Genomic DNA, 22,691 nt, shown 5'->3' with positions numbered 1-22,691 from the left:
ACGATGTGGTGTTAAATACAGAAACTGCCTCTCTTTTCACCTACTCCTGTTTCTTTCTCTCACAAATGCCACAGGGACTCTAGAGAAATTAAACAGCAGATACTTTGCGAGGAAGGTAACTCTCCCGAGGGTTCATTATCTTTTACATCCTCTTCCTGGCTTTACATTGTCTGGTAAAGTGGCACACTTTTAAAAGTGCTTGACTCTGCAGGTTTCATAACCTCACTAGTGCATAAACTCTGATTACAACACCTAGCTACCTTTATAACACATACGCTGTGCCGAAATGTTTTCAGTAAGCTAGCCTGAATATCTGTTTCACTGTTTTTCTCCGTCAAATGAACAAATTCCACAAACAAATGAGCATAAATGTAATGTTTTTCAGATTTCCTTTGACCAATTTTACCTAGATCTTTCAGATCCTTCAGATCCTTCTTTGTCCACTCTTAAAAATTGAGGTGCTACAAAGGGTTATTTAATGCCATAGGAGAACCACTTTTGATTGCATAAAGATCTGTTTTTGTAATGGAGCTGTGACTATGAAGAACCTTAATATTGGTAAACCTTTACATTGACCTCTGTAAACCTTTAAAATGTTCTTCACCCCCCCCCCCAACTCTTTTTCTTTTTCAAAAATGTTTTTTATTTTTTAAGAGTGTAAAGTTATCAGTGTATATTGAACATTTACAGTTACTTTGTGCCTGAAATTTCTAAAGATGCCTCATTTAGAAGTCATTTTAGAATACCACATGGATCCTTTGGCTTCTTTTTTACCGATTGGAATCAGGAACATTGAATTAGTGAACCAGAAATATAGTTTACTGTTATTCCGTACCTGCACAGAAGATTCAAAAGGATGATCACAAACTCCAAGAAAATTATGCCAAAATTCCTCCCAAAACAATCTTTATTATGAAATGTCACATCCATTACTTAAATATACTTAGAGATACTTAGAGTTAAACCAAATACACTGACAAATGTTCTCTTTTTTACCTTTATTTAACCAGGATAGTCATTGAGATTAAAAATCTCTTTTACAAGTGAGCTCTGGAGGCACATAAACAAAGACACTACATCCTAAATAACAACAAATAGAGAAAAAAGATACATACATACACATACATACAAAAATAATTTAACAAGAGCAAACATATGTATATACAAATTCAAAGAAATATCTAAATATCTAAATAAATCTGTTGGCTGTTTCTGCAGATCATTCCATGCATGAAATGAGCACTGTAACTGAAAGCTGTCATTCCAACTTTAGACCTAACTATTGGAATTTCCAGTTGTATATAGTTATTTGAACATACTTTGTAAAAAGACCTGTTTGTTGATATGAATGCAGAAGAAGTTTGAAGCAAGCTGACCAATAATTCCTGAATACACAGAAATGGCTCAGTGTATTTGACGTTGTACTGAAAGTGGAACCCAACTAGTAATTTAATCGAGTTTGCAGCGATGAGTTAAATAACTGGCGTGTATTGTAAATCTTAACATAGAATGATAACCAGAATCCAAATTTGTTAAAAAATAACTATTTCTATTCTAGCCTGTTGAGCACAGCAAGAGCTGTTCCTAAAATAAAATCCCAATTTTAACTTAATATTTACAGTTTCACAAATACTATAATAATAAAAGTACTAATAGGTGTAAAAACTAAAAGTTTACACATATTAGTCTATCTATACACACACATATATATATATGTGTGTGTGTGTGTGTCATTACAGTTAATAGGTTTTGCTTTCCTCCTTACAGTAAAACATGCTTAGGGTGAGGTTCATGAGGCATCAGGTCAGGGTTCGGTTAGGGATGAGTATTCTCAGAAGTAAAGTCAGTGTGTGGGTGAGCTGTCTTCTTCTTTCCTGGAGTAGTTAATGTGGGCCAACAGAAAAGAGAGGTTTTTATCTGGTCTGATGCTCAGTAAGGTGTATTGTTTCTAACTGAAAAAAGTGAAATAGGCTCATTCGATCAAAAGGGTAGTTTTAGTGTAAAGTTGGGTTAAAGAATGGGTCGATGATGTGTGTCCTATGTGAACACGTAACACACTTCACGTAACACACATAACATTTGTGGGCATGCAAATACTCAAAGCCATCTTACTGCTTACGAGATGCTAGTCATTTCCAAAGATGTTTTTTTGTCATTTTCACCACCCTCTAAGTGTGTGTGTAGTGTGTGTCTGTGTGAAAAAAAAAATGATTTACTGTTACTTATGTCATCAGTGCACTGGAAGCACATTTCACTTCCTACTGATCAAGTAAACAGAGCATTTCACAGACCATTTCAGGAAACAACGAATCTGCTTCAGTTTTATGTAATACATATTAAATCTCACACAACACACAACACATATACACACACAGGAGTGATGTAAATCATTTACTGGTCTTCTACAAAGCCAGCTCTGCACTGTCCTCCAGCTCTGCTAACCTTGCCTTTTCTGTATTTATTTAGAATGAAAATTGGTTAAAAAAAATAAATAAATAAAAAGTGGCAGGCTTAACCTGTCCATATTTTCATGCAAGCAATCAACTCACTACTACAGTCTACATACTACATACTAACTGGATTCATTTCTGAACCAGGATCATGAAAATCAATGGTGAGTGAAATGGCATAGCAATATGAGACTGGTACATTAAGCTTAAGAATTTTTATTTGTAAGATTTATAAATGTGGGCTATAAATATACTTTTTTATACTTTTTATACATGTTTTTTCATTATAAGCACTTTATCCTCTCCCACTTCACTAACACACAAGTAAAGTGGGATGGTATTGCTGGTTAAATGGGACGGCCACTAAACTCCATTGTAGTGGGCAAATACTGTTTTATTGTTTTTCCTATTTGTTCACATGTCCTCACTAATGATTACGATTGTCAATAGTAACTACCAGCCAGTAGAGGTTTTCCACCCAGGTCCAGATGTTTTCCAGCTAGGTCCAGAAGCTTGTCCAGAAGGTGGATTTTTCTGAAATAAATAACTTACTTGGCCTCTCAAGAACCACAAAGCAGGATGGATAGTTTTAGGTTGTAAATTTCTTTCACAGACACTCCAGCCATATACCAGCCATAATCGTGCATATTAAAAGCTAAATAAATCTAGAATATGTTTGAGAACATACGTAAGTATCAGCCTTCATATGTTTCCTAGTATGTTTCGTAGAGTAAAAGAATTAAGAGTATCAGTTTGACAGTTTAAAGGTGTCCCAGTCTAAGTAGGGCTGTTCCTCTTGTGTTTTGTTTTTCTTGAATTTTGCTTTTGAAGAATGTAATGAGGTTTCCAATGGTCATGGTAAAAGGTGAGGGAGAAAGCAATCCCAGCAGGTACCGGACGCCATCAGATGCCAGAATGATGTTGTGCAAATCGGACTAACATCAAAACCCATCATTGCCATGACATCAACCTCCAGCATGGGGCAGACGTTGAATTTCAGTGGAAAGTGAAAATCGTGTCAAAACCCAACGTGGGGTTGACGTCAAGCTCCAGTGTTAGAGCTTGAATTTTGATAACCATACCATTCATGACTGAATGTAGGTATTCAACGTCAACGTGACGTTGACAAGAGGTTTGGAAGGCGTTGGATTTTGGTTACTGAACATCACAACTAAAAACCATGAAAATGTCAACACCAGCTATCATCACTATTCTACATCAATCTGACATTGTAGTCTGCTCACCAACCTATGTTCTACTGATGGTGGTGGTCAGCTGGGATTTTCCTGAAAGGCTTCCTCTTTAGTAGTCTTGTCATAGTACTGGAATTTCCATCTTTGACATTAAAAAATACTGATATTTCATATCACTGCTGTCCAATAAAAAAAAAACATGTTTCTCCAATTTTATCCATTTGTTAACCCTGTAGCTGCTCTGTACACCGTGTAAATAACTCTGGGTAAATAGATCAGTAGAAATGCCTTCAACTACTTGAAACAAACTCTTATTTAACATTTGCTTCCATTCAAAGTGAAGAACATATTTGCCTTTTCCTGGAAAGTCACCATTTGGAGATACACGTTCTTCATTGGACAGAGACGATATCCTTTTTGACCTCATTACTGATTGTCCCAACAATTGTTTGAAACAGTAGACAACAGTAGATTACACACAAGCAACAGAGCTTGCCTGTTGGTCCATCAGCACGAATGTTGTCATTGACTGAGAGGTAAAAGCACCTCGTACAGTTTGATTACATGTTCATCCCATGTACTCTCTTCACCTAGCCAGAAATTATGCAAAATCCTTAATCCTACCTGATGCGGGTGAAGAAAACCAACGCTGCTATTTTTTTTTAATATTATCGACGACACTACACTGTACTAATATCCGTCCTATATATCTGAAATGATCGCGAAGTTAAAAGAGCTACACAGACCGCAGAGTCAAGTCCAGAAAAACAGACAGACAGGCCGCGTGGCCACCCGGTCTCCGTGACGTCAGTCCGCTGAGCGCAGATCCCGGATGGAGCAGGGGGGAAGTGAACTGGGCTGCACAATAAACTGAAGGCTGCGAGGAGTAGGAAAAACCTCCAAAAGAGCACGCCGCGGATCGGAATTGGACTAAATCTAAAACACCGGACCTTGTAGTAAGCGCAGAAATACGCGCGGCCCACATTGTGGTGTATTCCAGTATCGGGATTGGCATAATCTCGCCGTGGAAGTTGCTGAGGATCGCGCCGTGAGGAAAAAATAGCAGCCTGCAAAAGAGACCGAAGAAGGAAACACGGTCTTTGGAAATACGCTTAACAAGCCGACAGTTTTCGAGACTCTTGGCAATTACAGGGGCTCTGTTGATGAATTATGTCTACCACCAGTATTGATCCTCAGGTAGGCCTTTCTGCTGCTACGTTTGCCGGAGGAATGTGTGGTTATACGCGCCCGCTTCCCGGCTCTAAACGCAACTGAGGCCTCGGCTCGAGCTGCTAGAAACGGGCGCTCCGCGTCCACTCCGCTGTTGCTAGCTAACGTTAGCCAGCGGCTACTGCAGACGGGCAGCCTGGCACTGTAGCTTCTTTGCTGCTTTAGTCACACGATTACATGTAGCTGCTTGTGGCAATATTTCCAGCTAAATACGCGCTGAAAATGTCTAGTTAGCTACAGACACGTTCCAGTCACGTACTTGGCGGTTTAGGTGTAAAACAACTGGACCGAACTTCATTTACACTGAACGAACTTAGCCAGTTAGCTAGCTAGCAGCCTTCTTTAGCTATAGCTAGCTGGCTTATGTAAGCTAGCTAGTAGTAAACCTTTAAGTAAACCAGGTTTACCAGGGAAATTAACACCAGGGTGCGTAGCATTGCAACTGCTAGGTTATTATTTTTTTTCTTTGGGATGAATGTTAATTGGCAGTACGAATAAATGTCAGTTTGGCTAAGTTTGTAACTACATTTGACGTTTTTTTTTTTTTTGTTTAACGATGAACGCTAGATAAGTTAACCCTAAAAGACCAGGCCGACCTGCAAAGGAAAGCAGAAACGTAGCTAGCTAGCTAGCTATGTGTCTAATATTTGGTAAAATACTCTCTGTAGCTAGCTAGTGTTTCTAAAAACTGTGGTGTTAATAAAATGTGTAACTTGTTTCCCTCCATATGTCCTGTATTATCTGCGCCAACGGAATCTGAAGACGTCAAAAGGACAAGATGCTAAAGGTAAGCTAGCACGGCTAACCGTAGCGGTGCCTCGTATTTTCAGGCTCATGCAAGTCAGGAAATTGGGCTGTCAGTCTAGTAAAGGTAAATGAAGATTGGAAAGAGGTTGTACAGGGGGACTGGTCGTTTCCATCTCTTAGTAGTCACGTACATCTGTATGTGTGTGTCCGTGTGTGTGTGTGTGCGGGGAGGGGAGTCGATTTTCATTGCAGTGGCCTAACGGGAGTGCGTGTCCGTGTTCTTTCTCGGTAACCGTAGCGAAAGCGTTGTGAAATTTCAAGCTGTTTATGTGGTAGTAGCTCATCAGTCTGAACCTTTCCTGGAATAACAATTACCGTCTTGTATGATCATCGTAAGTATGACATTTTAACACTGGAGTGATTGATTGATTGATGTAGCGTTCATTGGTTTTACAGGACATTGGCGAGGCATTTTTGGTAGCTTTCATACCTGAATGTGACAAACAAATGTCTTTATTAAAAAGAAACAGTATCTTACATCTTACATAGTGACACATTTATGGCTCATACACAATACTCTTGCCCAATCCCAAACAGTAACGCCATTTAAATGCGTCTCCCTGTGGTGCTCGCTGTCTGACTTGTCCTGAGTGATTCACTAAGATATGAATGAAGTGTTGAACACATGATCACGATGTCAGATTTTCAGATGATTCATTTCCAGGTAAATAATGACTTAACCTCTGCAGTTCCTCTTTTGAGTGAATGAGCTGGCTATATGGGTCAGATCAGCTGCTGCTTATACTTTGTGTATTAAAATGTTCCTCAGCTGCAAGAAGCACATTGGTAAAGCAGAGCTAGAATCTGAGGGTTCAATCTCTGTTTTGTTGTGTGTTATTAGGGTATAAAGGAACATTGTCCCTATTCATTAATTGACACCGTATTGTCAGTGTAATATAGTGAATAAGTAGCATATGTTTCAGTGCAAAAGAGTTTAACTACTTGGTTAAATGACTAAATTAGGAAAACATAATCAATTGTATTTTTTTTTTATTACAGCTGAGTTCATTTTTGTTTTTTCTCTTTTAGTGCAAAACGGCTCACTTCACCAAAAGGAAACGGTCCATGACAATGACTTTGAAACTTACCTCACTGGCCAATCTAATCCGGTGAGAAAATTCTCTTTGTGGATTTGTTTGTGTTTTTGTACCAAAAGACAAAAGTGACAATTGTTTTACATAGGAAAATCATTGAATGTGTCATATTTGTCTAGATTTCTATGTCTGAAGTAATATTCCTTCTCTTTTAGAGTGTCTTGTTTTTTGGCCACAATTAGCTGTAGGGATGCACAGTGATGCTGGAATCATTATTATCAACAAAGATGTTTAATGTGAAAAAAAAATGACAGATGTTTAAATTTGATTGATATTTTAGAAGAGCAGAACAGTTTAGGCAGTGCTGGGCTACTGTGCTTGTAGGCCTATTTCTGCATTTTATTAATATTAACTCTCTAAAGTTGAGTCACATTGCTCACATTTAAGGATTAGAATCAGAATCTCTTTATTTCACCAAGTATGTTACACATACAAGGAATTTGTCTTACATTCCAGTGTTTTCTCCAATTTATCAACATTGTACACAAATGTATATGACTCTCAATTCGCTAATTGGTGCATCATAATTTCGATTTCAACTGTGTAAAATAATTGTGACCCAAGACTAATTGTCTGCTACGTTTGTGACTGTTTAAAGGCTGAAAAGATATGATCACATCCTTTTATGTTCGAAGGAAAACATGTTTATTGTTCTGATTTTATTACAAAATTACAAATTTCCAAAATTGTGTGTTGCAGAACAACAGCTACCAATCCATGACTGACCCCTACCTTTCCAGCTACTATGCGCCATCCATTGGGTTCCCCTACCCCCTTAGCGAGGCTCCCTGGTCAACTGGCGGTGATCCTCCGATTCCCTATCTCACTCCCTATGCCCCCCTCAGCAATGGAGACCATCATTTCATGCATGACACTGTGTTTGGACAGCCGGGAGGTTTGGGCAGTAGCATCTACCCCCACCGCTTTAACTTTTTCCCAGAAAACCCTGCTTTCTCAGCCTGGGGCACCAGCGGCTCTCAGGGTCAGCAAACTCAGAGTTCTGCTTACGGGGGCAGCTACAGTTACCCACCCAGCTCTCTTGGTGGTACGTTGGTGCCGGATGGGCAGACAGGCTTTCACAGTGACACCCTGAGCAAGGCGCCAGGCATGAACAGTCTGGAACAGGGCATGGTTGGGTTAAAGATTGGCGGTGACGTCACAGGCGGTGGCTCAGGTGTCAAGACCGTGGGCTCAGTGATTGGCGGTGGGGCAGTGGCAGCAGCAGTAGCCACAGGTAATGGTGGAACCCCTATAGGTATGCCACCCCCCAAGCCCACATCCTGGGCAGCAATCGCGAGTAAACCAGCGAAACCTCAGCAACTGAAGGTCAAAACCAAACCTGGGATGCCTATGCCTGGGGGCGCTCTACCGCCACCACCCATCAAACACAACATGGACATTGGCACCTGGGACAACAAGGGGCCTGTGACCAAAGTGGCCTCACCATTGCCTCCCCAGCACCACCACCACCACCAGCAGCAGCAGCCGCCTCTCTCCCACGGCCATCTGCCCCCTCACCCCCATGGGCTCCCACCACCTCCTCAGCCGCCCATGCCCTCCGCCCAGTCGCTTGCTCAGCAAATGGCCATGTCAGGCCCACCTCCTCCTCAGCCTTACCAGAATCACGCCCCAGCTCCACCCCCTCAAACCCGGTGGGTTGCACCACGCAACCGCAATCCAGGCTATGGCGGAGGCGGTAGTGTGGACAGCAGTGGCTCCTCCAGTGGTGGGGGTGTGGGAAATGGAGGTGGAGGCGGACCTCCAGGCTCTAACGCAGTTGAGTCGCACCCGGTCCTGGAGAAGCTGCGTGCGGCGCATAGCTACAATCCCAAGGACTTTGACTGGAACTTAAAGAATGGCCGTGTGTTCATCATCAAGAGCTACTCTGAGGACGACATTCATCGCTCCATCAAGTACTCGATCTGGTGCAGTACGGAGCATGGCAACAAGCGTCTGGACGCGGCTTTCCGGGCCATCAATGGCAAGGGCCCCGTCTACCTGTTGTTCAGCGTCAACGGCAGCGGGCACTTCTGTGGCGTGGCCGAGATGCGCTCGCCCGTGGACTACGGTACCAGTGCTGGCGTCTGGGCGCAGGACAAGTGGAAGGGCAAGTTTGACGTGGACTGGCTATTTGTAAAGGACGTGCCCAACAGTCAGCTCAGGCACATCCGGCTGGAGAACAACGACAACAAGCCGGTGACCAACTCACGTGACACACAGGAGGTGCCTTTGGAGAAGGCCAAGCAGGTGCTGAAGATCATCGCCACCTACAAACATACCACCTCCATCTTCGACGACTTCTCACACTATGAGAAACGGCAGGAGGAAGAGGAGGTGGTGAGAAAGGTAATTCGCTTGTTTAATCAGCTCCTGTTTTCATCTCTGCTCTGAATGAGTGTCCATTATAGCTGTACAATACAGTCGCATTGTGTAACAGCTTTTTTTAATTAAAGAAAATGGCATGTTCATGTTGTTGCTAATAGTACTATGGTGACTAAATTAAGGGAGTGTGACATATGACATTGAATATGCTGGTGGTGTTACAAGCTTTAGTCCCAAATTCCCAGACAAGCTTTTAAGAGGTATACAGAGCATTCTGAATGGTGCTTCTCTAATGAAAGTAGAATTTAGTCTAGGACTAGGCCTAATCCGTTTCTGGGCAACGAGCCCTTGATGCGTTTGCTTTTAAATGGCATAACTAATAAAATGCAGCTAATATTTGTCACAGTGCTTGGTGTCTAACTCCTAGATCACGGTCACTATGTGTGTTACATTTAGAGTCCTTACAAGTGTGCATGCATTCCTTTTTTGGTAGCATATTTGCTTGTTATAATTTATGCTTATGAGCAACACATCAATCTGCAATAGGGATTCATAATCCCATCAGAATCATAACCGTATTGCCAACCATGTTTTTTTTGTTTGTTTGTTTGTTTTTTATTCTGATATTTCTAATTTGGCATCAGCAAATATGTAGAGACGCAAAGAATTGGATATCTTCTCCAGCCCATATTTCCCATTTTAGAGGCTGTAGATCAGTTGTCACGGGGCTTTAGTCCCTCGCAGTTCTGTAATTTCCATTCACAAAATCACCTGATTCAACTCCTCAGTTAGTTGCCCCATTAATTAGGAATTGTTAAATTGTAAATAGGGAATTGTTGGACCCTATCATAGAATCTAACCATTGCTCCAAACCTCAACGGTTAACTGGCACTGCAAAATTAACCACTTGCTGAATCGATGGAATAACTTCTTTGAGTAAATCACATTGGGGGAGCAGTTCTGATCAGCAGTATATAAGTTTCTCATCAGGCCAAAATGTTTGAGCGCTCTTGAAATAACAAGCAGTGGCCAGTGTATGGAAGTTCTTTGCTTGGCTCATTTTTCATTTTGATTAAAGCCTAAACCAAGGCGTTTCGGTTACATCACTTAAGTGTTTTGATGCCTGTAGTAGGGCACTGTGTACCTGGACCCTGTGACATTGCAGCTTGTTTGCAAGAGATGACTGATGGTCTTACTCTGTCTTTCTGCTTTTGGGGTTGTTAGTGCTGCAGAAATGAAAGTCGCTGCTTTTAACTCATGGTGTACCATTTCACTGAAATTACAGCTATTTACAGTTAGCTTTATGTACAGCTTTCTAGAATGGTTCATCCTTGGCATTGTGGTGGGTTTTTCCTTTTAAATGCTAATCCTAATGAAGGCTGATCAGAATAAGGGAGTCTACAGTTTTCTGTTCATGTTTTGTTTTATGCTTGAGTTTATAGATTAAAAACAGGAGTGATCAAATACAAGCATTGTAGTGATCAGTCAAGGCCCTTATCTTGCCATCACTTACTAACGCAAGTTTCATGCTATAAAATATGATTATGGTTTTAACAGCACTTAATGTCTGTTCCACTGTAATGTGTTATTTACAAATGACTAAGGTTTTTCTTTCCTTGGGTGGACTTAAGTGTGTTGTGAGGAATGCTAATCACTGTTCCTCTCTTTTTCTACCTTGGCAGAACTATGAACCTGCTCCAATCCAGAATCGATCCCGACTGGATCAGGTAAAAGACTGAGGGGTTGGGATGGTTGAGTGTGCGGGAGGGTGGGGGGTGTTGTGAGTCTGTGTGTGCAGAATACAGATATGTTTTGTCAATGTAGTAGACGCATGTACGCATGTAGCTTGCATCACCTTGACCATCCTTCATCTTGTCTGCCTTCTTCCAGGAACGCCAAAATCGAAGTAAACAATAGAAGACTGCACCCCCATAGCTTGATCAACGGTTGTTTTAGGACTGACCATTTGAAAATGAAATTTAAAAAGAGGACACAAGACAAAATTTAAAAAGGAAAAAAAAATGAACAGTCGTTTTTGTTTTCTCTATTTAATTCTGGTGACTTGGGCCAGCGTCGAACTCAAGCCTCTGCTCTCCTGGCTCCGGCTCCGGCTCCGGCTCCGTGGAGGATGAAGTTGATTAACGGCACACGTGGTCTTCTTTGTCTCTTCTTTTCTGTCATTCGGTTGGGTTTTCACGTACTTCCCTCCTTCCTTTCATGCCTGACTTTGACCAACAGTTGTCTGCACACTTTCTTTCGTTTGTTTAATTTGTTTCACTCCCCCCCCCACCTACCATTTAACTTTGCTTTGGTCCCGCCCCCTTCTTCCCTGCTCCCTCTCAACGCTGGCAGTGAGAGTCGTCAAGGTGACTTGAGTGAGTGTTAAAAGCCTGTGATTATATGTTTTGTGAGTGTTTGAGAGGATGTGATGACATTGTGGTAGTTGGTTAGGTGGAAGGGAGAAGAAGAAGAATCAGAAGAAGGAAGAACCATCCAGAACCACCAGGGCTGCTCCCCCAGCATCAGTAACTGTAGTTGGCCAGTTTGAATTCGTACAATCGAGATGACGTTCTGTACATCCTTGTTGTTGGTGTGGGGATTTCAAAGGGGTTGACTGTGGAAGGTCTGGGGAGTATATGTACAACTGCGTATAAGGGACAATGAAATGTGTCTTGAAAAAGATAATGTTGATGTAAAAGAAAACTATATTTTTGAATTATGTAACACTTAGCTTATAACTTCTTTTTTTTTTTTCCTTTTTTTTTGTGGCGCGTCACTTCGGTCACAACGCTTTTGATTTTTTTCCTGTTTTTTTTCCTGTTATTTCTTTCTTTCTCTCTTTTTCTGCTTGGAGCCTTAACATTTTAAAGCTATAGCGTCATCAAAACCGTTAAATAATTGCTGTACTATACCTCAACAGCATAATCAGGGAAAAGACGTCCCATGCACCCTCTACCCAAGGGAAGTCAACATCATCACTGGCTGGACTGAAGAAAAAAAAAAAAAACAGTTACAGTTTGAGTTATGGTTCTGAGCCAAGTGCTATGATTCTGTTCTACTCTGCTTATTGTTTTGAGAAGCAGCATTGTAACTTTGTACTGTTCCACTGATGCCCAGCAGAGGTCGCTGTTTCTTTGTTTAAGCCAATTTGAGAGAAATGTAGCATTCACTGCTTTTTTGAAATCGGTTTAGGTGCATCACTTCCCGTATATTATGTTTTTTGTTTGTGTTTTTTTTTTGTTTGTTTGTTTGTTTTTTTGGTTTTGTTTTTTTGTCCTTTTCTTAACAGAACTCAGTTTATTGATCCTTTCTTTCCCCTTGTCCTCAGTATAATGCTAAGCTTTAACGTAGGAGCATATAATAACGGAGAACGCCTCAAATGTGTAACCTGAAAAATTAATGTTACTGATTTACTGTTAAAAGTAAGAAGAAAAAAACAAGACAAAAAAGAGTATATGGTTTCTGTGCGTGATTTTTCTTTCTTTTTTTTTTTTCTTTTTTTTTTTCCTTTTTAATATTTTTTTTTTTAGGACCTGCTTGCTGTTTTGTGTGCGTGCGTGTGTGTGTTTGTGCGTGAAAGAGAGGGTGTGTATCTTGTGAGGGATTCAGATTTATATAATCATATAACAAATTATTCATGAGAATATATGAAATACTAAAAAAAATTACAAGGCAAACGTTTAAGTCACCCCTGAAATGAATATGCATTGTATGGAAGGTCACTATCTATCACGTTCTTAGATTTGATCATGGTCATTATTAAAATAATACTATATGTTGTAACTGGTGTTCAAGGGCCTTGATTTGAAGTCTTATGTAGGACTTCTATTGTCCTTTTTATTTTGCGTAAGTTACATTAGCTGTGTGGTCCGACCTCAACCTGCATAAAAACCCCTCTCCACACATTCCCTCCTGCTTAACCATCACAATCTAAAATGTGAAATCAGATTTGCAGCAATATTATGTTGGACCAGAGCAGCTGTCCAATCAGGCTGGAAATACTTGTGCCAGTAAGGGAAATGGTATGTTTATGAGCATTGCAACTCTCTCTTCTTGTGGGGCTACGTACTAATATTAATAGTGCGGGTTTGGCTGATTTGCACACACATATTAATGTACTAACATTTTTCTTACTACCAGGAAGTGATGTGCTGCTTTGCCAACATACGCATCTGCAAGTTCTCCTGAATGTTGCTGCTGTACTTACATTAGCCATCTTTTTTTTTTTTTTTTTTTTTTTGTTAATAATTGTTCCAGATGGGTTTTTACTAGTTAGTATTAGAAATTAGTATGCAATTGATGCGCCCACTGTGTCATGTCCTCATATGTAAGTGATTTAAAAAGTAATTATGTAATATAATATTAAAATATATATAATAATATATATAATATAATTAAAACCACTTATTATACAGATACTGGCATGTGAACAGGGAGATATGTGGGATATTTGCTGTTGTTAACTTGTAATGGAGATAATAATAATAATAGACTCCTTACATGCCATACAGTGATTCCATGCTAGGCCACAGATTGGCTTGGGTTTAGCAACGTCCATCATGTTTTTGCACTGCAGTCGGTTCTTCTGAGATTTATATGTCAGGAAGGCAGGATGAGGTTAATATATCTCATTATGACCTCAAAGCAATAGAGTTCTGGAAATGCAAATCTACACTATTTCTATAGCTCAGTAGATTGAAGGTGATTGGCCAAGACATGTTTGTAGTAGAGAATTCGTTTCTTTAGTCTAAACAGCAAAATGAAAAACGTGGGTGACTTAGACTATGTTTAACTATGTTAGCCTTCAGCACAGACCTAATAAAGTTAACCACAGATGCCAGACATATTTTTGCCAATAAGCTGCATTTGCTCTCTTTAAAGGGTTTACTAAAGAAAAACACCAAGCTAACCCCTCTCGCCGCTCCCAAAGTCTTACATTGCTAATAGTACAGGTAAGCTGAGAGTAGCCACTTAGCATTACGCAATGGTGATTATACCAACAGGACCACTTCACCATTTGCCACATTCTCTGTTTAGGTGAAATGAATACACTTCTTGCACCCCTTTATTTAACCTGTGCTGCTCAGTCTGAGATCATTAGCTGGGTTTCTTGCTCATAATGACTTTGTTTTTTATTCTACATTGTATTATTGATCATTTATCATATTCAGAATTATGATTTTGAGCAAACAGCCCACTTTACATACTCTTTGTAGCAACAGTAGATTACTGGGTGAGTTAGGTGTCCCTAGAAAACTGAGTTTCCTCTTTCTTACTAAAATAAATAGGTTTTGAGTAGTACGTAAAGTACTAAATTGGTAAAGTTAGCTAAAAAAAAAAAAACACTGTTCACTTCCTTTGGTTCTTGCAGACCATATAAACTGCAAAAAAACGTTTTCTGACGTCACCAGAACCAGCTTATTTACATATCTCTGCCTGTTTATCCTACCACAGTTAAGCCCCGCCCATTTATACCGCAGTTCTGCGGGGTGCTTCAGCGGGACAGCCAATCAGAGCAGAGCTCATTTATATTATATAACGTCTAAAAGATATTTTAACGGAAACGGCCTGTTTCGACATAAGGGATCATTTTGGGGGGGAAGGGTCGCTTTAAAATGAATTATGACCGTTTCTGGAGCATTTTGGAGGAAAAATATTAAAAGTGTAGGCTATGGGCCTTTTAAGCTCACGGTAAACCTGGGCTGACGGAGGGGATGGAAACCAACGAAGCTAGTAAATCCATTAGTACTCTTCTGAATACATTAACACTTGAAAGTCAGCAACACTGAGCACACAGGCCTCCATTTCCTATCCATTCTGCGCATTTCAGCACTCGGGCCCACTGAGAGTCCCGTGCCCTATTTAAGAAGCACACGGAAATCATCTCTTCTGAGTGGTAAAGTGCTTCAGTCGTTGAGACCAAAGGGAAGGGCTGATGCTCTCCAACAAGCCAATGGCCTGAAGGAGACAAAGGAAAGTGAAAAGGGATCACTGAAGTAGTCTCTAATAGCCATGGTCATTTAGGAAACGTTTTATTAAGAAGCAGAAAGAAATCAGAAGCATGAGATTAGTCTGAAGATTAAGAACATATACAATTCGATCTTACTGGCTTTCAGATCTGCAGAAATTACATTTGGACCATATTGCAAGGTCAGGGATTAAGCCTAGTCCTGGACTCAGTGAGGAAGCTCCATTCTAAGCTTAATCCCTGTTCTGAAAGCTTTGAGCCCGAGAATGGGAAATGCACACAAGCCAAACACTATCCCTCGAATACAGTCCCTGTAATGATAGTATTACTATTAGGCATACCGTCATCATATTACAGCAGTACCGTTGTATTTTTACAGGAACTGCCTAAGAGTGATCGACTAACTGATTTTTAGGAGTATATCAGGCTGCTAATACAGGCATTGCACCAGGATACGTTTTAGCCTCAGGAAAACGTATTAGCCTCTGCAGAAGATCTAAAAGATAAATCAATGGAAAACCAACGGAGCTGACTTTTCTGTCGAGTTTAAAATCAGGCAGCGACGAGACTGACTGTAAACCTGTAATCTCTATCTCTTTAACCCACCGAGACTCGAGTTCAGAGCTCATTAACCATCTGATGCTCATCTTTACCGCAGTGGGAACAGATGTATGAAAGGCAAAGCTATCTCCAAAGGGAGGAGGGTATCTCTCTCTCTCTCTCTCTCTCTCTCTCTCTCTCTCTCTCGTTCATCAGCTCCTGCATTACTATTCCCATCATGCCTCGCCCTCAAAACCCGTGCCCGTGTCCGTCTCTTCGTCTCTCGGTTCCGCAGAGCTGGAGGACCCTCTCTTGGCATTCACCGCGTGCCTTAATTGTATGGACATTAAATCAAGGTCCGCCGTGAACACGCAGAGAGGCAGAGTCCCGGGGGGGGGGGGGGGGGGGCGTCGATGAGAGCGCTGAAAGGCTGATGGAAGACAAGGACAAAGAGAGGAGAAAGGAATATGTCTCGGAAAGCTTATCAGTGCGGGGATAAAAGCGTCGAAACGCAGAAGAGGCTCAGCTCTCAGGCTCTCAGTGGGAGAGCAGAGCAGGCCGGCGGCGCATGCGCAATGGGCTTTGCGTTAGCCTGCACACAAACCCCGCAGCTCCAACGCAAAGCAAGCCACGGCTATTGTCCCTCTTTCCCCCCCCCCCCCCCTTCTGCATCACTGCTGGCACTGCTGTTTCTCTGAACATCCCCACAGCATACCAGCACACACCAAACATACAAAACACATATACACACATACACACACTCACAGCACGCGACGTCTAATTCTCGCTGTTCGTTTTCTCTCTCTATGAGCAATGTTACGCGTTTTCACCTTCAATCGTGAGAAATCGAGCTCTCCGCGGTACAGCAGGCGTCCGAAACCAGGCAGCCGCGTCTCTAAACGTATAAATAAAGCGATTTTCAGTTCTCATCGGTTTGCCGCAGTCGCATCGCATCCCTCGGTAAACAAGCCGGATCTCTCTCTCCCTCTCTCTCTCTCTCTCTCTCTCTCTCCTCTCCTCTCCTCTCAGCAGCAGCATCCTCGAGCCGGGCTGCTGTTCTTCAGCAGAAAAAAAGGAAAAGAAGAAAGAAGAAAAAAAAAAAAAAAAAACCCTCAGCGCCCCTCCCCACTGCAGCCTAACACCCCCCAACCCCCCCCCCCCCCCCCCTCCACCTTCACCACCACCACCATCATCATCATCCAAAACGTCTGATCGCAGCGAAAAGGCGCGGACGCTCCTCACGCAGCCCGTCAACAAAACGAGCTCTGCGCTGCGGCTGCGCAGTGAAGAAAAAAGAAAACGACAAAAAAGAAAATGGAAAATAAAAGAAATAAATACATTAATAACCACGTATCCCCATCCTGCGCATCGTCCTGCGGCGTTAGCGTCGCGCGGTGGCCTTGCCGCCGGGTTGCGCGTGCCCGCTCCCTCGCCCTGCTTCTGCTGCTGATCTGCCGCGGAGCCTCGACGCGAGCGGATTACATCGGGACACGGTGACGTCATCACCATCTCCCCCCCCCCCCATGCACCAACATACACACACACACACACACTCATACACACACACACTACCCGCTAAGCAAATCCTCAGCAGCAGGATGCCCTTGAAAACCAGCAACGTTGACATTGTGACAGAGCGGAGAAATCTCTTCATAAGCGCCGGGTGTGTGTGCCTGGGTGTGTGTGTGTGTGTGTGTGTGTGTGTTTGTGTCCGGAAAAAAAAAAAAAACTCCATCAGACCTTCTTCTGTCGCCGCAGCAGAAGATAACACAAAGGAGCTGGTCCAGAGGTCAATCAGAGCTCTTCGTTTTGAGGATAACACACAGTAGCTTTATGAGTGGGCTCCTCAAATGCGCTCAGTTGCACGCACTACTGTTCACTGCAGACCACACACACAGCACGTGCAATCAGCTAAAACGGCTAAAAAGCTGCAGAGGCAGCACTGTGCATCTAAAATGGCGCATGCAGGCACCTGCCGGTTCCTAACACCACCCCAATACCCCCCTTCCCCCCTTCCCCCCAACCCGCCCCAACCTAATCTCATCCTACATATGCCATATCCTTGAGGTTAACTCTCTGTTGAGCTCCACAGCTCACCATGCTGGTCAGCAGGCTGCAGCAGGTCACTCTCTGAAAGACTGTGCTAGCCTTAATCTGCTCCGTAGGTCTGATGAGATACCACCCCCCCCCCCCTCCCAGTCAGGGCCTAGCCGCGTCCCAGTCCAGGGTGAAGTTCCAGCTCCTTGAAAACCGTGTGCTACAACGGTGGTGCCGCTGCTGTTGCAGGGTCTCTCTGTGTGTTTGTCTCAGCTTTCCGGGCCCTGTCCTCCCCCGGATCAGAGAGGGAGGAGCTGGCTCTGCATTACAATGGCGCCCCTCTGGTCTAAGGGGCATTGAGTGGTCAGTCCAGTCCGGGGCCTCTTCATTAAGAGGCACAGTGAGCACAGAAGGAAGCTGAGAAAGAGAGAGAAAGAGAGAGAAAGAAAGAGAGAGGGGGGCTTTACATATGCACAGATGTGAAGGAGTCATATTGTTTTCTACACTAAAGGTAAAGCATGCAAAGCTATACGTTCAGGGCTCACATTCAGTCACGGGTCTGCTCTGCTGCGTTAAGCCCAGAAAAGGTCAGGCCGGGAATTGAAGATTGCAGCTTGGAATCTTTATTTTAACGGGAATTCCTCGTATTTCTCTGTGTAGATCAGTAATTGAGATGTAAAGAGTCCTTCAGAGTGGTTTGGTGTGAAAGGGAAACTAGGGGTTGCAGATTCTACAACAAACCACCTGTGAACCTGTGTGATATTAATGGCATGTGTAACCTTTGAATGGTTAATTGGTGTTATATCTGAATACATGCATTTTCTTTGGGGTTTATTTTACCTCAGAACGCTCTACATGGACTGGAAATTGTCCAAAACATTCCCAAAATTACTCAGCAAAAAGTCTCCGACATCAAGCACCATATTCATAGTTCCAGTTCGTATAATCACTGTAGATTTTAACCCCTTAAAAAGCCTATGACCTGCCAGGCAAGCCAAAAGTGTTCTAACCAAAAAATAGCCCCACCAGTTTGTACAAGTCCCTGTAGTTACAGAGTAATACATCTTAGTGTGTAATAAGCCTTTCTGCCTTTCACACGTATCCAGATATTTTAAAAAAATTCGCCTCTTATTTCTCTGTGTTTTGGCCTCCCAGCCACATGATCACAGCATTTTAGGTGTCTGAAAACGAAGGTTTTTCAAAACACTCTCCAGGGTGGAGATTTCAGAGAACACTGTTTGCAGTGTTTAATTTGCGCTTGATTGTTGTCAGCTAACGACTGGGATTACTTTTTTATTACAGTGTGACAGAACATGCTGTGCTGAAATTTGGAAAAAGCTATGAAAACTCCTTTTCTTTGTCTAATCAGGAGTGTGTGGGTGATTCAGAGACAGCGGTAGTGCCACAACAACATAAAAACCCTATGGTTGATTTGTTTCTGATTTTCCAGGTACAAGTTGGGTTTTGAGTCTGAGCGTGAGATCGATTTGTGGAGGCCGGCTATGTGTGGGGTTGTGTGATTGGTTAATTTTATCGCCCGTATGGCTAAAAACCTTCTCCTGTGAGAACGGCTCCTTGATTGCAGGTGTTCCTGCACAGTAAAATGCCATTATTCCTGAAACCGCTTTCACAAGTTGAATGGTTGCATCCAAGAATAAGGAAAAGCAATAAATGGATGAACCTAGGCCCTACCATTTAGCAAATATGTGAAATTGTCCAACAAGCCACAATTCCAATGTTACCAGGATAATTACCCCCCCCCCCCCCCTCCAAAAAACAAAAAAAAAACAAAAATTAGCCCTGAATCGGTCCTGGGGGGTATGTATTTGTCATACCCAATTCTGTACCCAGCTTTTAAGCACAGTCCACATATTTGAGCTCAGGGCTTTGGGAAAACCATTCCATAAGCTTTATGTTAGGATTAATCTTCCCACAATCAACTCTGATGTATGTTTGGGTCATTGTCCTGTTGAAACACCCAGTTGTGTCCAAGTTTCAGCTGCCTAGCTGATGGTGGTTTGAGGTTATGCTGAAGAATTCTGATGGAGTCAAGATTATTCAATCCACTTTGTGCAATGTTTCAGCTTCAAAACAGTCCCAGGACATGATGCTACCACCACCAAGTTAAACAGTTGGTAAAGTATTCTTAGGGCTTATGGCCTCACCCTTTTGCTAAACACCTCTGTCTCATCTCGTTCGTTAAACTATCCTCCAGTATACTCTTTCTTTGCACACGTGCTCAGCTGCAAACTTCAGTTGAGTTTAAAGGTGTCATTTTTGGAGCAGGTGCTTCTTTATGGGACGGCAGCCTTTCAGTCCATGTCCATGTAAATATCAGTTGGCTGTGGACAGTGACACCGGCAGCTTCCAGTTCAAAGCAGGCCTGTGCTTCAGTGGTCCTTGGGTTATTTCCGACAATGTGAGCACGTGAGTCACATGAGGCCAGCTAACCACAGCTTTGATGAGCTGCTGCTAACACAACGTCATTGGACAGCTGAACACTCATGGAAGAGAACACTAAGTTGGCAAGCTGGCAAAGCAAATGATGCTTCCTTGGACAAGCTGAAGGGGTAGTTCAGTGGCTAACATCTTTCCCATACATACTGCAAGCACAGCTGCAGTCAATCCCATCCTTGGCATGATCAGTAAGGGATGCTACACTGTTTTTTCTCCATTATGAAGCTGTGTGTGTGTGTGAACCTAAGAGAAGACACGCCAGATTTGCTTGTGTCTATTTGTGTTTTATTTCCTGAGGCCTGACTTAAAATGTAAAAAATGATTAGCAGAGGTCACAAACCCCAAAAGTGAACAATAAATAAATCCCTTCCTCATTTTCTACCGTCTCTGAACACCCCCCCCTTTCTTTCCCCACCACCTTCCTCCCTCCTCATCCTCTCTTTCCCAAATCGTCCTCCCACGTGTGCATACATATTTCTCGCTAGCACGAGACCCGCTCTGCCCCACATGTCTCGGATGATTGGCCCAGCTGCTCTGCTCAAATTCACCATGGCAACCACAATTCTGTCGCCCGGCAACGGGCTTCTCTTTCACCCCACTATCTACACAGATACCCCCCCTCTCCTCAACGCCAACAGTGGACTGTGCAGTGGGCGTCCCGAGGTGAAAGGGTGAGGGTGCCATACCAGGCCCATATCATGATGCTTTAGCACAGACGATCTGGAGAGTGACGTGACAAGCAGGGCCGTAGAGATTTGCCTTGGTGATGTTTGTGTTTTTGGGGTTCAAAATAGATATAAGCACTTTCGAATATGACCTTAAAGGATGTATCTAATATAAGATATTTCTGAGACCCAAAGGTAGTATGATGTTTTAATGTGTGCCAAACGTTTTCGTTTTATTGGCCTATTTGCAACAAACTCTTCATAATAGTCACTTCACATTTACCTTCAATGGATATTAAAGGGAAATTTCAACTCATTTTGAAAATGTCCACATAATTCAATTGTAAAGACATAAACCGATTAAGAGTGGTTGGATGGAAAAATGCTCAGGTCTAGAGAAACTCAATGAGTCTAAATTGTTCCAAGTGGTGGTGATAACAACAAAACGTCTAACAAACTGGTTACAAATACACTGCCTGCTGCCTGAGACAGTGTTTTACAATAGTTATGCCATAAGCTTGTGGCCTAAATGTATTTTTAAAATCCATTCATGACGGAGAGGTAGAAGATTATTCTAATGGAATTTTCTTTTTTGGATGAACTATTTTTTACCATTATCAACATATCAGATCTAAAACTGAGGTTCCTTTTGAACAATAAATAAAATATAATGGTTCCTATTAATATCACTGTAAACATATCAGCAGGTCAGCCAGTTTTTCCTCAAAAAATGGTCACATTAAAAGACAGGTTTACATCTTAGAATAGGGACACTGTTTCTGTAAGTCCATTTATGAAGTGACACAATCTAAAAAGGGCAATATTTGAATGTTAGAGTATCACAGGTTCAGATAATAGCATGTGTAGGTCTTCAGTTCTCATTTGTATGTAGTATTGTTCCACTTTAGATTTGAGTAAGGCACAACAAAACGATGCCACTGGTTGTTTGGTGAATGTTCTTTAGTTCACTGGTTTGTCAGAAAGCATACTGACATTTAGTCAAACATTTAGACAGTGCTGACATTTCGTCCTGTGGATTTGGTTTCTGTTTCGATGAATCATTACTGAATCACTTTCTTCACATCTGAAGGAGATTCACAGTCTGCCAAATTCAGAGAACAGAGATGATGAGTGCTGTTTAATCCTTGACACACTATTTTCAGGCTAAATTGCTCAATTGTGGCAAGTCATACTTGCAAGTGTAATAATAATGAAAGTATAATAAAATACAATTATAGTGAATCAGATTTCATATTCTGTCTCATTTTAAATGTAGACTGTGAACAGTAAATCCAAGAGTACACTATCCTGTATTATTCTCATAGGCACCAGACTCTACTGACTATTCTTATTTGTATGTGGCATAAGCACAGTAATCACTTTCTAGGGCCTTTATCACAGACAATTTTATCGCTGGTTACTGGTTATTCTCTAAATATTCGGAAGTATTTAAAAGAATATATAGAAATAATAATTCAGCACTAGATCTGGTTTGTTCTGAGTTTAATCCACTATGATGAGTTTATCAGTTTTCTTTCCAGCAAAGAACCATTTAAGCATCCAAATGGTTCTTTGAGTTGTTATAGTTCTATATAGAACTACTGCCTGTACCCTTTTGTGTGTGTTTATGTGTAAATCTACAAGATATGTGGTCTTGCTGGGAGCTTTTTCCTTATTGGGTCAGATTACTCGTGCCTTGCGCCCTCAGATGATGCTCCGATGCTCGCTTTAGCTGGAGGGCAAAAAGTCTAGGCGCCTCTTGGAGGTGGAAGGTCATATGCAAATGCTGCTATGAGGGTGTGTCTGCATCTGTGCGTTCGCAGATGGGTGTGTCTGCCACGCTTATGCGTGCTTCAATTTCCATATATTAATATATCAGTTACTCGCAGGCCCCATCCCTCGGCCCATCTATTTCTCTTACTCTTTGT

The 22,691-nt window shown here is 42.1% G+C and overlaps 1 protein-coding gene across 1 annotated transcript; it reads left to right on the top strand.

The window, feature by feature from the left end:
* The first annotated feature begins 4,476 nt into the window (after positions 1–4,476).
* On the top strand, positions 4,477–12,879 carry ythdf1 (YTH N6-methyladenosine RNA binding protein F1). Its single transcript, XM_072681825.1, has 6 exons — positions 4,477–4,840; positions 5,636–5,660; positions 6,710–6,789; positions 7,474–9,120; positions 10,779–10,823; positions 10,987–12,879. Exons 1-6 carry the CDS (start codon positions 4,814–4,816, stop codon positions 11,011–11,013), a joined length of 1,851 nt encoding a protein of 616 aa, XP_072537926.1. The 5' UTR covers positions 4,477–4,813; the 3' UTR covers positions 11,014–12,879.
* Positions 12,880–22,691: the final 9,812 nt, after the last annotated feature.

The sequence above is a fragment of the Salminus brasiliensis genome, chromosome 6 (genome assembly GCF_030463535.1).
Source record: "Salminus brasiliensis chromosome 6, fSalBra1.hap2, whole genome shotgun sequence".
In the NCBI taxonomy this organism is placed as follows: Eukaryota; Metazoa; Chordata; class Actinopteri; order Characiformes; family Bryconidae; genus Salminus; species Salminus brasiliensis.
Note: the sequence above shows the minus strand (reverse complement) of the source record. Positions and strands in the feature narration are given on the sequence as shown.

Bases quoted from the DNA above. Each gene is read 5' to 3' on its own strand.
- ythdf1 (XM_072681825.1), top strand. From the start codon at position 4,814: ATGTCTACCACCAGTATTGATCCTCAG. The intron at 4,841-5,635 runs GTAGGCCTTTCT...CGGAATCTGAAG, and splicing joins CCACCAGTATTGATCCTCAG to ACGTCAAAAGGACAAGATGC. The intron at 5,661-6,709 runs GTAAGCTAGCAC...TTTCTCTTTTAG, and splicing joins AAAAGGACAAGATGCTAAAG to TGCAAAACGGCTCACTTCAC.